This window comes from Patagioenas fasciata, chromosome 8 (genome assembly GCF_037038585.1).
Source record: "Patagioenas fasciata isolate bPatFas1 chromosome 8, bPatFas1.hap1, whole genome shotgun sequence".
Lineage (NCBI taxonomy): Eukaryota > Metazoa > Chordata > Aves > Columbiformes > Columbidae > Patagioenas > Patagioenas fasciata.
The window spans coordinates 17,961,961-17,977,643 of record NC_092527.1 but is presented as its reverse complement, the minus strand read 5'-3'; the positions used below and the strand labels follow the sequence as shown (position 1 = coordinate 17,977,643).

Below are 15,683 nucleotides of genomic sequence, written 5' to 3'. Positions count from 1 at the left end.
CAGAGGGAGCTCAAGAAATCATTGGGTCTTTCACACAGTCTAAACCTACAAAGTCTTTTATTCAGGATCCAGTAACAAAAAGGCACAAAACTGACACAGTAAACTCTGGCTCAACATGGCTTTGTCAGTTCCCACAGAGCCGCTGTTCAGTCAAACAGCAGTCCGGGGTATAAAGCCCGGTGCCTCGGGTGTTTGCAAAATATGTCCCAGCACTTAAGCTAGTGGGGTCATTTATACATGGGAAGCACCGCTGGTGTCAGAATGACCCCAGTGAAGAAGCCCAGTGAAACACAGGCACAGTTAACACCATCCCAGGGGATTCAGCAGTAGGTCCAGGCAGACGCAGGTGGTCAGCTCCACATCCCCCAGCACTGACTGGATGTGTGCTGAGCCTTTTCCATGTTTGCACCACACTCCCCAGTACTCATATTCTATCCACTCAAAACAAAACAGAAACCCCAACAGCAAAAAACCAGAAAAATGTTGTTACTTGTTGTGGGTTTTTATAGATTTTCCCACTTTGGATAAGAAGAAAAAATTTGCCTTCACCTGTATCTTAAAATACTAAAATACGTTAAAATATTAACACAACTGAAACCATGCCAGCAATTTGCTTTTCCACCAGGCCTCCAGTGAGGCCTGAGCGCAGGCAGAACGAACGCCAGTCTGTTTGAAAAAGCTATTTACACAGACTGTTTTCTGGACAAGAGTGGATAACTCCATTATAGGAACCTCCTGGTAAAATAACAGTGATAAGAAATATCTGTGTTCTGGAAGGGAGAAATGGAGGAAGGGACAGTAAAACATGCTTATATCCCTAAAGGTTGAAAGCATGAGTCTCAGAAAGGGAAGTCAGGTACTAAAAGAAAGCTTCCTCAAATCCAACTATGGATATTATTTCATGTGTCATGTTTTTCACCATTAAAAAAGAATTGGGTAAATTATTGTCATGAACACCTACGTTAAAATTTAACAAGCAGTAATGTATATATGCTAATCAGTTACATTAGCACTATACACACATTTTTAGCTAAAAAGCACTAACATTAATGCTCACACAGTGCACACACATGCTACAATTACCTCATTATATTTTTCATAACCTGTCTCAGTTAATGTCTTCAAGGATGAACAGGAAAAAAAAGGAAAGAAGAAAATGTAACAGGATCTAAAACTTCAAAATCTTAAGTTAAACTAATTACCATTAAGGTGATGTAGTCAAATCTGTGCTTTTGAAATTAATAGTGATTATTTTCCTGATATGATCAAAAATATGTACGCCTCAAAGAACAGCTTCCTCTCCAAGCTTTGGTATTACTATATCGCACATCTTTTCCTTCAGAGATGCTGCTAAGATATACAGTATATTTCAAGTATGGATGCAATTATATTTTCAACTCTGCTCTATCAATGGAATTGCAAATCAGGTTTATAAACAACTGCTTACTAGCTTTGTCACTTTCTGCTCTGAAGCACGCTAATCTATTAAAAAGAAACCCTTCAAAAGCAGGAAACTAAACTCATGTTGTTCTCATCACTGCCAGTAACTAGAAGGTTCATCAAGGTAATACCTTTATGTGTCCACAGACAGCTTAATTCTACAGTTTTTATCACTGTCTCTCAAAGTAGTCTTAAGCATGGGTGCTTTCACAAATACTAAAAACGCTTAAAGCTCTTTCAAACAAACTGATTTTTACAATCCCAAGTGTAAACAGTCATGTGAATGTCCACTCATCCTTAAAAGACAATTAAGTACTCCCCAGAATATAACCCTGCCCAGCAGAGCACTCCATATGGCAGATATTTTCTGCTGGGTTAGTATCATAGGAAAGCACAGTAAATAGGGGCAAGTGTATAGCTCATGTTTCTATTAAGGGAAAGTAAGCAAATGAGTAAAAACAGTTATTCAGAAAGTTGATAATATCAAAACATATGCATAACAGAGCATGAGACTCAGTCCAAGTGGTTTCATACATAGCATCAGTATCGTTTAATTGCTGACATCCTAGGGGAAGAGCACAATTCCTGTAGCACCTTGCTAGAGAGAGAAATTTCAGCAAGATATCTCCGCAGCATCTCCTACTCAAAAATTATTCGATTTTTCTCTCAGTTCTAAAGCTCCTGTGGTGAATGTGAACAACTACCATAATAAGAATTAAAATTACTGGTCCTACCTCCCCGTCCCCTAAATGTACAAAAATATTACTGAAAAACTACTACTCCTGCTACTAATGCATAAAATTCAGCCACTGCTCCTACAGACTGATAAAACCATTTTATTTCATTTACTTGATTTAGAAGGAAAAGTTAATCACAGTGTGATACGGAAATGAGATAGTTACCTGCAGAAAACTGTCTCGGCAGCACAGAAACTCATTCTTCTTCATGATGGACTCAGATGTTAACACCAATTCATTTTTACTAAGGGCTGGTTCACTTCGGCATGGATACACAGCCTTAAGAAGAAAAAAATTACTTCTTCACATAAAACATATACACAAAAACTTCTTTGTAAAGAAAAAGAATATATATACATACAACTGATTAATAATATTCCTTAGTTTTGGTGTTCGGTGGGGTTTTTTGTTTGTGTTTGGTTTTTTGTTTTGTTTTCACTGTCACTTTTTAGAGTCGCTTCAGCAAAAGGCTTTTATCTCAGGGGCAGGGTGAAGAACAACCAACCAACAAAGCAAACCCAAAACCCAAGTATTCCATTCTTCAGACAACACAGTGTGTCCAGAGTTACTAAACACCACATCAGGCCTCTGACAGAAGAAGCCATTCAACACAAAGAACACACGTCTTGATTTAATAAGGAATTACTTCATCCAATCCAGTATCCAACTAAGCCAGTAGTAATTTATCTAGCGAGTTGGGTGTTAGGCCCTAGAACTATGTCTAAGCACAGAAAAAACATTCTATTTTTCCCAGCTTACACACAGAGTTTGGTCCTAGGTGCTCTGTTCCAATGTAAAAAATATCTATAACTCTTAGCATACACATGCTGAAAGGCTGACCAGAACCACTCAAAGAGGTCATTTAAAAATACATTCTCCAACTGAAACAATTTTCTCCTTAATTTATTACTTCGTCCTACATGCTTCTCAGTCTTTTCACACTTCAGTAATCCTTACTCTGATATTGTCTAGAACTCGCTTGAATTCCAGCGGTTCATCCTTCCCTTCCATGGCTGCAGGATCCAAGCCATCACCTCCATAAATAAACTGTATAATGTCACCAGTAGAACTTCTGACTGTCAAATCGTACTGCGAGCAAAGATCTTCGAGTGATTTTACCAGCCGCCTCTGAGGGGGGGGAAAAAAAAGGTGCAAGGAAAGTAAATGGAATCTTTTTTAAGAAAAAAAGCTATTGATTTGGACTATGAAAAGTATAAAAACTGGACTTGGGAAATAAATCTGACACAGTGATTAGAAGGCATGAAAACCTATTTTAAGTCATACATTATCCCTAGGGCTTTACTTTACATTCTCCAGAACATTAAAGCCAACAATAATAAAATTTAAAGCAACAACACAATTTTTCACGTTCAGAAATCACATCAAATAGGAAACATAATGCTAAGTTGCAAGAACCTATTATACAATAGCCCAAGGAAAACTTTTTTTTTTTTACCAGAATATTAATATTCTTCCAATCAGGTTTATTTCTCAAGGGATACACCACTTTTTGCTTATGGAATTAAAACCAGTCATGTATTTCACAGGTTAAAAACAGACACACACACACATATAATGAAAGCTCTTTTCCCCCACCCCTCACCTCAACATGCACATATGAAACATCTTCCTTTTGCAAGGCTGAGAAAAGCCTCACTCCACTGTCAGTTACCTGCATATATCCAGTTTCGGCTGTTTTTACAGCTGTATCAACCAGACCTTCTCGACCAGCCATCGTATGAAAAAAAAATTCAGTGGGAGTCAACCCAGAATAGAAGCTATTAGCAACAAAGCCTTTTGCTGCTGGGAGCTAGAGAAGAGTGCGGAAAATGGAGTTAAAATTCAATGTATATTTTGTATGCATGTTACAGAAAAACAGGTTGTACGTCATCTAAATTCTCTCAGATAACTAGCCAACATATACAAACACAGAGCAATTGTCTCAGCTGCATTTAGCTTTGAAGTTAATGTCTATTTCACATCTGAACAAAGGCTTCAAAACCCTTTCCTAGTTCTTTCAAACTAACCTAATAGACTTTCTTTCTCCTCCTCCAAGGCTTTTCATGCTTCCAGCCATCCCTTGGAAACACTGCACCAACTTCTAACACTTTGGCCTCCCTTAGAGTTGCAAAAATTGAAATAAGAATGTTCATGTTGCAATAGAATAACAAAAGTATTTGTCATACTGAAGACTAAGGAATCCAGAAAAAATAAGACTGGATATATGTACCTAACTAATTATTTCAAATGGTTTGCTCTCGCCTCTGAGAAGAGTTCTTGCCAATGAACTTTATGCAGGCATCTCTTTAAGCCAAATAACACCAAACTGCCTCCATGATCACATAGAACAATATAAAACATACGAAAAGGTTCATCTTAGGAGATCACTTTTCTGCTGTTACTTAACAGGTAGTGTTTTCTAAATCAGTAAAAAAGTTATAGTTAAGATTTAACTTTTTTCCTTCTCATCTTACTCATGATGTATTTTTTCTTCTTTAATTTATTCAGAAAATAAAAGATTTTACATCAGAGAATTCAGATATCTGGACATTTAGTGACAAATCCAAGTGTCATGGCTACCTGACACTTGAGTTACCCAACACACTAACCAGATTGACAGCCGGTACCTAGAACCTTCTCTACCAGTCATTAGATTTCAGATAGCAGTTTTAAAAAACCTAATCTCGCTGAATGGTATTAACAAGTGCATTGGACTCCTTATTGCTTCAAGCAGAACAGAACCCAGACATGGAACATTCACAGTAGCGCATGAAATCTATCTGTCCTAGTGGTAAAAGAAAACAAAGCCAGATAAACCATTCTGGAGTCTGCTATGTTTCACTTGTCTAAAGATACGAACACGCACCCAGCAGTTGTCCTGGAGTAAGTCTTGGTCCAGTGAACACAAGAAAGGAACTTTAAAAAGTTGTTTTTAGGACTCTCAGAACCAAAAATGTTTCATAAGACCTAATTTACCTAAAATAGAAAGGCCTAAGCAAGGGTTAGCTGTAAACATTCAAGCTAACTAGACATCCCATGGCAATTCACAACACTACTGTTCACTCCCAAATCACATTCAAAACATTTTACATTCAGCATATGTGATCCTTTTCTTTCACCATGTCATGACAACATACCCTATCATACATCCTTCTTAAAATGGTTTAAGGCAATTTGTTTCACTTTTCTTTACAGTTTATTGTAAACATACAGAATTACCTTAGAATGTTTCTCAAAGTGAGGCAAGGATCTGTTCTCAAATCCATCAGGAACTCGGGAACCACTGATAGCCTGCTGACCTACACAAGCAATCATCTGGGATATATTAATAAAGGAGCCTGAAAAGAAAGAAAAAAAGAATCTCACTCACAAATGCAGAATATCAGTGCTGCTCTGATAAGCTGTCTTCACTTCTATGAAGATCTATTATTTAGCTTTGTAATTCCTCAAAGATGCATTTAGAAGTGCAACAGTTAAAAAAAGTTGTTATTTGTCCTGTAATTTCAGCATTAATGCAGAGACTGGCAACTAAGCTCGTCTACCATATACCTAACAACTCCTTTTAATTTTTTTCCTTTGTGTCACAGGCATTCATGCCACAACTGTTTGACTACAGTCCTTTAAAGAACCTCACCCTGACTGACCCAGCACATTAATATAGCATTTCCAGTTGATTTTGTATGCAAAATACATACTTGAAGTCAGAAATGCAAATGTAAACTTTTTACTGATGAATTAATTCAAGTCTTAAGAACATCTAAACTACTAAGAGAATGTTTTTTCAACTTACTATACCCAATCTGTACTTACTGAGAGTCACTTCAAATCTACACGACATGATTTTAATACTTCCACAACTGACTGTATAAAATAAGCTATAAAGACAGAATAAGCCATTTTGAGAACAGTGATGGAGCAAGCAATCTAATTCCAAAGCTTCGCTATCCCTACCTTTAGAACCACATAGAGCCATGATAAGGGGACTGTTGCTCTTGTCCAGTTCTCTGAGACAGGCGCTGCCAGCATGATCTCGGATAACAGAGAGCTCTTTAAGGATTAAAGCCTGAAATCCAAGATATCGGAGATTCAGCATTGGTTAAAAATACCATACACAAACAGTATTCTACCAGTTGCCAGCAATACCTTCAGTAGTCAAAGGGAATTCAACACACAATGAAGAGAAAGAAACCTAGATGTTGCTTTGGGTCAAACAACTTTAACCTTTAACTAACATAACCTTCCAGTTGCTGCACGAAGTCTTTGTGGGGGTAAGACAGAGGTAGTCAGGGACATGACAAAATCTTTTGTCAACAGCACAAGCTTTAGCTAAACTGAGCATTGACCTAAACTCTAAGTCTTGTTGTGCTACATAAAAAATTACCACCAAAAAAAAAAAATTTTAGATTGCTTTCAGAGAGTACAGTGCTGATGTATCCAATTGTTAAAAACATAACAAATGCATTAAAAAAAAAATAGGACATACACAGGTGTCTATCAGCCAGAGAGCCACTATGAAGCTGGCAACTGTAGCAGTACTTCATCATAGGGCAGGATTTTCTGGTGGTGTTTTTTTTGTTTTTGTTGTTGTTGCTGGGGTTGGTTTGTTTGGGGGTTTTTGTTTGGTTGTGGGTTTTTTGTTTGGTTTGGGTTTGTGGTTTTTTGTTTACTTTTATTCTGTCTTTCCAGGTAAAAACTAGACATTGACTAGCCAAGAAAACAAACGTATAAAGCAATTAAAGACAATGGAGAGTGTTCTTCAGCTGACTTTATTAAGTCCCTATCCATAAGTTCTTGGACAACATTCATTGCTCTTCACCCAAATTTCTACAGAAAAAAATAAAACACCCAGCATAACCGAAGTCCACTTAGTGTTTGGCCTAATAAGGAACAAGAAAACACTTGCATAGAAACAGAACTATAACTGAAGCAATGTTTTGCTTCTTGGATTAGGTCCTTTGCTGTTACTGTTTTTTATTAACTTAGCAAATATTGACAAATGTAATTAACCCTGTTACAATGACCAATATAATTTTATCATCTCATATGTCACCCCAATACATCCAGCCAGGAGGGAGGGAGGATTTCAGTTGTTTAGCATTTAGTCAATATATTTAGATACATACAAGCACCTAAATGTTAAGCCTAGACACATTCAGGCAAAGTTGCATACCACCGGACCATATTTGCTCATATTTTTAGGTTTCAGAAGACAGCTTTGAACTTCAGAATTTACAATAATACATTCATAAAGTCTCTAAATATATTGTGATTTAAAGAAAAAAAAAATTACCTCTAATGTCTCTTCTGCAGTACAACCAGGCTGCTGCTGCAGCTTGCCAGTGTTCAGAGCTTCAATATACTCATCACATTTCTTATAGCCAGCATTCAGGAGCTCATATTTAGCTTTTAGCAGTCCCTGCCCAGGGGTTACATCACCAATTCCAATTGAAAATCCACGATTAGCTTTTAAAAAAAATATATATATTGATAGCTTAATCTCATACAGAGAAAACAGAAGTTAAATCCAGGAAATATTAGCATCAGGAACTTTGTTTTTTTCCTTCCATCATGTCATCGTGCAACCATCATAAGCATTTCGTAAGCACAATCATTTGTTTCACTGTTTCTGTCAGCTTCACAACTGACTTATTTTTTTAAACATAATACATCATATTTGAAGCAAAAACCATGCTTGATTGTTCTGTGTTTTGGCTTTAAGATACTATTTTACAAGAAAATGTACTTCCCCCATTACTTACAAAGATAGACAGGAGCAAGCCTGGCTAGTCGTGACATGGCATCTGCAGCTTCTACCTGTCCCCAGTCTCTCAGCAAGATGTAGAAGATGTTGTTCTTGGATCCCGAACCTAAAGTTCCTTTGTCCATGCTGCCACTCATTAACTCACTGTTTTGAATTGTGACATCTAGAATTAAAAAGAAATAATAATTCATTGTTTTTGTAAAACACTACCTAAGCTCCAGTGATAAATTATGGAGTAGATTTTCAAATGGTTCATGAAAAGAACAAAACCCAAAATCATACATTTAATGTATCTGTACATATGCGTGAGTAAGTATGTAGGTGGAACAGCCTACAATCTAACCATACCAATTTATTTCCCTTCCTCCCTAGAAAAACATCTGTATCCAATTTAAGACTTGTGAGAAGTACTGTGAATAATCCTTTTTGTTAAAAATATAAACTTCACTTCATTAATCAGAATAAAGTCTTCAATCACTCTTAACTGTCCAGAAATAAAGTCCTCAATCACGCATAGTAAACCAAAGTTATTTACTTACAAAGCAGAGCAACAATTTCAGAAGTGAAGTTACAGCTCTCTTACTCAAAGATTCTGACATTTGGTCCACTGGAGGCACAGCTTAAATTTAAAAGACACTGGACTCGGATGTTTCTTTAATTACAAGCATATCATAGCGACATCCATCCTGCCTGTGGGCCTGTACACATTGCCTCTGCCACACTTCTTCCTTTTGTTTCATCAGAAGCCTTCCATTTCAGGCACTAAATCTTCCTTACAAGCTACAAACTTTAAGTGGTTAAAAAAATACCTTATGTACATCAACTTCAGACATGTTTTCTATGAGAGCAGAACAATATATGTTCATCCTCAACTTCATCATGCATCTTTCAAAGAAGAACTGGCATATGTAGATGGATCCAAATTCAAATCATTTTCTGCAGAACATTATAGATGTTTGCACGCTGTACGCTATGCTCAGTATTTACAATGTGAATTTAGGGAGTCATGTTCTCAAACCAGAAGTCACTGCTCTGACACTTATTGTATACAATCAAAATATGATACCAGGACTTCTTGAGACTGAAGAATTTGCAGTGAACTGTCTGAAAAGAATTCATACTGCTTCAGAACTGAAGTTTTTTCAGAGAACTAAAGAGAGCCCCCAATGACAGCCAGAAGCTTTCTGCATCATCTGCCACCATCAAACTCAGAAAATGGAAATTCTTCCCATACTTCCTAAAATAAAAAGACTACAGAGCAAAGCTGACACTCACGAGAATGTGAACAGGATTTCTGGTGTGAAAAACAGTCTGAACTGTTGCCCTCACCCAACATTCCCTAGAAACTGAAGGAAACTGTGCCACCATGGTTATAACCAACTTGTCAACCACACACTGGTCCTATTTTCTAAAGAAACCGCTAAGTCTGGTGTAGAGTGGTAAACTGTAAATTGGTAAAATTGTTTCTCACATCAACATTATATGACAGAATTACATAAATCAGTGGTTCCTCAACTCGTACTTCTGAGCAACTAGGAGCCAACCTAATCCTGCCTGCTCAAGTTCTTTTCCATCTGTTACCAGAATGTTAAATTAATAATAACAAGCAAAGCCTTGGTCATCTCCTGTAGCCTCTTTAACCCTGATGCGCTGCATTCCGCCTGCCACTCTGACTTCCCTAACTGAAAAGATACAGATGGTTTGATATCCTAGGGATTCTTATCTTCCCTACTTATCCTAATTCCTTGCTGTTTGACTTCTAATCCCTGTATCACTACCCCACTTCAGATATTCAGTTTTTCCATTTGCCCTCTGCACAACCACTTCCTAAGCTTCTTTGCTATTATCTCTCTCACCTTCAAATATGTTAGTCTCACAACAAGTCTAGCATCATAGAAAAGAAATTTTATTACAAGAAAATACCTTTGGTGTTCAGCATGACTTCAACTTTTTAGAAAAACTACTTATTTTTCATTCCAAGAATATTTACATGAAATACAGCAAGCTCAATAGCAGCAAACTCAACTAAACAATAGCTATAATGTCTTTGCAGACTTCCAAAAGACAATGACTTTGGAAGAGTCACTCACAAGAATCATTGTAACACAGGTCTTCCCCTTTGCCACAATACTGTTTGCCCTTGGTTCGTAGATTGGCTTTTACAGGACAATCATCACTGGGTTTCAGAATGAGGCTGAAGACTTGTTTTCCTGTCCAGAGTGTTACAGGCTTAGAGAAACAAAAGGACAAGAATTAGGATTACAGAGTTTGATACAACTACAGTAAAACAGCAAGCAAGAATTTAATTGTAAAATTGTATCCTGTACAAAACCTTTCTATACTGAACTACACTTGTGGAAGTACATAGCAGCATTCCTTTGAATAGGGAATTATTATGCACTTTTATAGATATAAAAACACAGACTGCTGAATGGTTATCCTTTACATAATGGTATGTGCATGCATTTAGAGAAACATTATCTACTGCTTCCTCTTACTGTCATGTTTCCCTTTCTGATCACAGAAGAAAAACAAAACAAAAAAAAAAAAAGAGAGATTCTGCTGCTGTCATTTTCTTTCCCAAAGGGGTTGCAACATTTGTAATTCCTTCTTTATGTAGTGCCTTTGGTTTAAATTTTAGGAGGTTAAAGATTCATATAATTATGTCCTTGTCTCAGCTGTAGTTAAATGGAACTGTCACAGCCAGTACTGAAATTATTCATTTGGAGTGACAGAAGCAGTCAGAGAATCACTGCTCTTGGCTATTAGCACAACTTCATATAAGTTTCTAAAATTCATTTTACATGCTGCCCACAATTGCTCTGACCTTGCTTTATATTATATGATTTTTATGCAGGGGAGTTGGCCTGGATGACCTTTGAAGGTCCCTTCCAACCCAAACAATCTATGAGTCAGTCACTATTTATTGGTATTTCAATTTCACTTTCTGAATTTCCCTAACATTACACTTATTATCCTAAAACTAAATAAAGGGTATAAAAATGTATACACTAATACTTAGTATTTAACAAATTCTAAAATGTACCAAACTATCTCCAAACAAACAGTTTGCCTCAAATACAAAGTTGATGAAATACAGACACACTTCAACGTGTGTGAATGAAGGCTTAACAGACCCTAGTCTAATAAATGATACTATAGCTCTCTTCAAAGTTTGTGACAAATACACAAGTACTCTGCCCTTCATAATAAATACTTTGTGTTCATGATGTAACAAAAACAAACAAACAAACAAAATCACATATCACTCACCCTCTTTAATCTTTAACACATTGCCAGGTTAACAACTAAAGCACACTATTTCCCAGGTTTAACATCTCCTACATTTGGGATACCAAAACCTGGAACTGTTGAGCATTTCACGACATTACTTGAGGGCACCCAAGGAATAACACGGTTTCTCCACTTAGCCCATATTATTCTGCACAGCCGGTAACAGTGAGGTTACTAAGAACAATGTAGACAGACAGATGTAGTCTGTCTCACAGCAGCAGGACAGTCACAAGGCTGTGTTTGAACCCTGAAGCAGCCCTGCATCTGCACTGCACCACGCAAGCTCGACTCTGTTCAACATCAGAAACCCTCAAACAAGTCCTGCGTAGCTTTGACTCTGAAATCTGATCCTTGCACTTCACATTTTGCAAATAAAAAATCTCATACAAAACTAACGCCAGAGAAAACAAGAACTGTCTCTGCTGAGAACATCACTATGGGGCAGGAACACACAACGGAGAAAGTCTTAGTAATGTTAAAAAAATAGTTTGACACACCTTCAGAATTGCTGGAGGCGGAAGACGAACTTTAATCTTTTCATCCTTGCCAACCAGGATAGAAGCTATAATTTGACAGGCTTTGGCTCGATCAAAAAAGGTATCTTTTAATGTAAGAAGATAGGCACCTAGAATGTAAAAAATGATTAATTTGACAGACTAAAATGAGATTAAATTTAAAATCTATTGCATATTCAGTATTAGTGACTTAATTATAATATTAGTTACCTACTTACTATGCAAAATTATGACAGTTTGGACAACTTCAGTTGTAAATCTTTTCCAGATGTTTAATTGCTCCATACTCAAATTCCTAAAAATTAAAACCAGTGCATTTCTATAATCTATTCTCTCTTTCAGACTCCATCCCAGAGATAAAAATAAGGCCTTGTTATAATTTTGCTAGAACTTTCTTCCTTATATTCATTTTCAAAAAAATTAAGGAAACTTGTAGGTACTTACTGTAGGTTAAAACTAATTTTTGACTAATTAATTCAACTTCTCTACCATCATTATAAGCAGTTTACGTCGTCTACCTAATGTGTACAAAAATCCCAAACATTCATTTTCTCTGTTGGAGAAACACTGCAGAACGTATGCAAAAGTAATAATAATTGGACCTTCAAAGGCAGACAGTATCAGAAGAGATTCTGAGCACATCACTGTATTTCAGACTAACAGTGGCCTTATCTTCATAATGTCACTTTGGCTTGTGAAAGGAGAAAATTTTAAGTAATACAGAAAAACTCTGGAAAAGACAGAAGTGATTCTGAAGGAACAACTGTTAAATCACATAGCTCTAAAATCAGCTTATATACACACCTGTGAGGAAATCCTGAATAGCAGCGATGAGAGGTTCTCCATTTCTTGGTGTTACCAAGTTTGCTTTAGTCTGTGTGGCAAAACCAAAAAAAAAATGCATTTGAAGACACTGATATTCTGTTATCCAGAAGGAAACTTACCATTTCTGGCAGTTATTTTAGCAGAAAATGGTAAAAGCTTATTCTAAATCAAAATACAGCTTCCTTCAAAAGGTAAAAAAATCAACTGGAAGTTTCAGTTAACTATGGTCCATGCAAATCTATTGACAGTTAAGGAATAACTTGAGAATAGTTACTGGAAATTACACATTTTGTTTCCAAAGCAGAAGTTGCAATCAACTTTTGGTAGGTTTTGGTAGGTTACTGTTCGAATACGACAGGGAAGGGAAGACAAGCTAGCTTTGAGCGCCTGAGGAGGAACAAAAGAAGTTATGCTCATTACAGGGCGCTAGTGAAATACTGCAAGTTGTGTGGTCCCCACTGATACTCAATAACCAAGCCAGTCACTTCCACTAGCCCCATTTTCTTATGTCCTACTCAGACTACTGCTCCAGTTCATCTCCCCCTCTATGCAGCACAGTTTCACCTGAACTCTTCACAGGCCAAAACAAACCCGAATCACACGCTTTAGCGGGGGCTTTAAGCTCCCAAATCAGTTCAGCAAGCCAACACACGCTGCAGCAAACAGTTGTGTTGGTATGTCTGAAGTAGTGGTGGCATTCAGTCACCCTAAAGGAGAAACGTACTGGAAAATCCTCAGATTGTTCCTACTGACTCTACTTTCACACCACAGATCAATGCCTACAACCATCAGATCCCTCTTTATCTACTCTCCCTTCTCCCTTTTTTCCCCTGCCCTAAGAGCCTCCCGTCTCCTGTACACACACACTATTGCTGTCTCATTTCCAGTTGGTCTGACTGCCTGCAGCTGCTGGGCTGTCAGACCAGAAAGCAATGTTTGGTAACAGAGACACCCTATGTTGGTAGCAATCACTAAGTCAGGCAGAAACATACTAGTGACATCTACTTATTTAAAACCACTGAGTTTTCCACAGACGCTAAATATAGGTCTACTAGGCTACCATTGCACAACACTCCTAATTTATTCTAAATTCCCTTTTGCAGAGCTTTTGCGCAGCTTCACAGTTACACATTATCCATAACCAGGAACCTCGACAGGATTTCAGATTTCACATGCAAGTTAAGAAATACAGGACTCAGCCCATCTGTCACTACCAAAATCCTAACCCCAATATTATCTACATACCCCCATTAAAACAAGTGCTTCTGCTTTTGCTTCTTCTGTCTGAGGAAGGTGAAGGTTCATCTCATCTCCATCGAAGTCTGCATTGTATGGTGTACAGACACATTCATTAAATCTGAATGTCCTATGAGGTTTTACTCTAGCCTGGAAAAAAAAAAAAAAAAAAACACAAAACTGATGCACTTGCAGTCAAGCATGCGAAAAGATGAAACGCCATGCCTGAGTGGTGCTTCCTTGTAGGCTTCATCCTCTCTTTTTATTACAGACATGAGGCAAAATTTCTGATTATAGAATTTAACTCAACCAGGAACTGACAGAAATCATATTCAAGTTACATTATACAAAGGTAGCTAGTAACTTCTATTATTAATTATTTATACAAAGTGCAGAAAACAGCATGCTTTTTAGAGATCACATCAACTCTAAAAAACTAAATGCTTACGCAAGAACAGATACCGAGGTGAATTACGGCTATTAACAGACTCGTTCAGACAGCATGCTGCCCAGTTACGCATCAATCTGCACGCAAAAGCACAACTGCACCATATTCATGCTCGACCCCACACAGTGTTTCAGAAAAAGCTGTTTATTTTTGTGTGTGCAAGAGACGAACACCAGAGAAGGTAAATCACCTAATATTCAAGGGTGCGCTACCTGTGTGTTAGGATGCGTGTGCACTTACAATGTGAGCCATGATGCTCAGCTTATGAAGAGAGGGTTGTCGATTGAAGAGAACTATGTCACCATCTATAAGGTGCCGCTCCACAATATCACCGAACTTCAGCTCCTGGGCCATCTTTTCTCGGTTTCCGTATTTCAAAAACCTTATAGTCACACATAACAAGGGAGCCAGAAGAAGTAAAGTCAGAAAGATGTAAAGACAACTGAAAATAAATTTTACGTTTATAATGCAAGTTCTTCCATTGAACATTGGATTCTTTGTATTCCAATAACTAGAAGACAAAACTGTTGTGGATTGCATTGTTAAACATCAGCCCTGCTGCTGTTTTAAATAATGAAGCTATTTGTGACATTAGCTAACAAAGCTACAGTTACTAGCAAACTAAGTGAGAAAAAAAGCCACTTATAAGAAAGAATTTGCTTCAATTGTATCAGGGAGTTTCACTCATATACCATCACTTCTTCCTACCCATGAACTGACCACATCTTAGCTCTCTCATGAAAACAGCCAGCACAACAACATGCCCAAAATTGCTTGTTTTCATTTATCTCTGTACTACAGCCTCTATTCCAAACAAGAGAGACTCAAGCATTAAAAAAAAAAAAAAATCTAATTGCAGTTCACCATCATTTATGTCCACTTAAGTTTAAATCCAACAGGTTATCCAAAAAGAAATCGCACACTAAACCTGAGGAGATAACAATTTTTTGTTGTTACTCCCTTTTATGAAAGATTCTAAAACCAAATTTTAATCCCTGTAGGTATAACTGTTTTCACATAGCAGCAAGAACAAGTTGATGGGGAGAGACACAAGGTGAATCATTATAGGTAAGAATGATACCGTTTCATCTGTGTGTGCCTTTGCTGTATGAAGTTGGCTCCAGGATGCACATCAGGACCATTACGGACAAGTTTCCTCATGAAATTAATATTTGCTTTGTTCACCTGTTGCATAAAGACTTCAATCAGAAACAAATGAAACACATTTCAGGACCTCTTGTTTTTACTCCTGGCTTTTGCATTTTCAAATTTTAGGCTCAACTCGCAATTACCCTCACAGCCTCCAGCTGCTGAAGGGAAGAGGCAGGAGGGAACAGAGAAGGAAAATGTAAGGCAATCATAGAGCAGAAAATATGAGTGAAGCTAAATTAAAAAATCTGGGAAGTAAATTCAGAAATAAAAATACT

General features: G+C 37.3%; 1 protein-coding gene across 2 annotated transcripts in view; it reads right to left on the bottom strand.

The window, feature by feature from the left end:
- Positions 1–15,683, bottom strand: part of POLR3A (RNA polymerase III subunit A) — a 34,975-nt gene that overhangs the window by 13,554 nt on the left and 5,738 nt on the right. Inside the window, exons 9-22 of one of the 2 annotated variants that reach the window (XM_065842941.2) lie at positions 15,338–15,441; positions 14,497–14,638; positions 13,818–13,958; positions 12,552–12,621; positions 11,730–11,857; positions 10,029–10,167; positions 7,937–8,101; positions 7,468–7,640; positions 6,129–6,240; positions 5,397–5,515; positions 3,850–3,987; positions 3,135–3,305; positions 2,343–2,456; positions 1,084–1,119 (exon numbers count right to left, since the gene is read on the bottom strand). In XM_065842941.2, coding sequence (XP_065699013.1) covers positions 1,084–1,119; positions 2,343–2,456; positions 3,135–3,305; positions 3,850–3,987; positions 5,397–5,515; positions 6,129–6,240; positions 7,468–7,640; positions 7,937–8,101; positions 10,029–10,167; positions 11,730–11,857; positions 12,552–12,621; positions 13,818–13,958; positions 14,497–14,638; positions 15,338–15,441 — 1,752 coding nt within the window. The remainder of the gene's footprint in view (positions 1–1,083; positions 1,120–2,342; positions 2,457–3,134; positions 3,306–3,849; positions 3,988–5,396; positions 5,516–6,128; positions 6,241–7,467; positions 7,641–7,936; positions 8,102–10,028; positions 10,168–11,729; positions 11,858–12,551; positions 12,622–13,817; positions 13,959–14,496; positions 14,639–15,337; positions 15,442–15,683) is intronic. The other variant, XM_065842942.2, reaches the window with a different exon arrangement.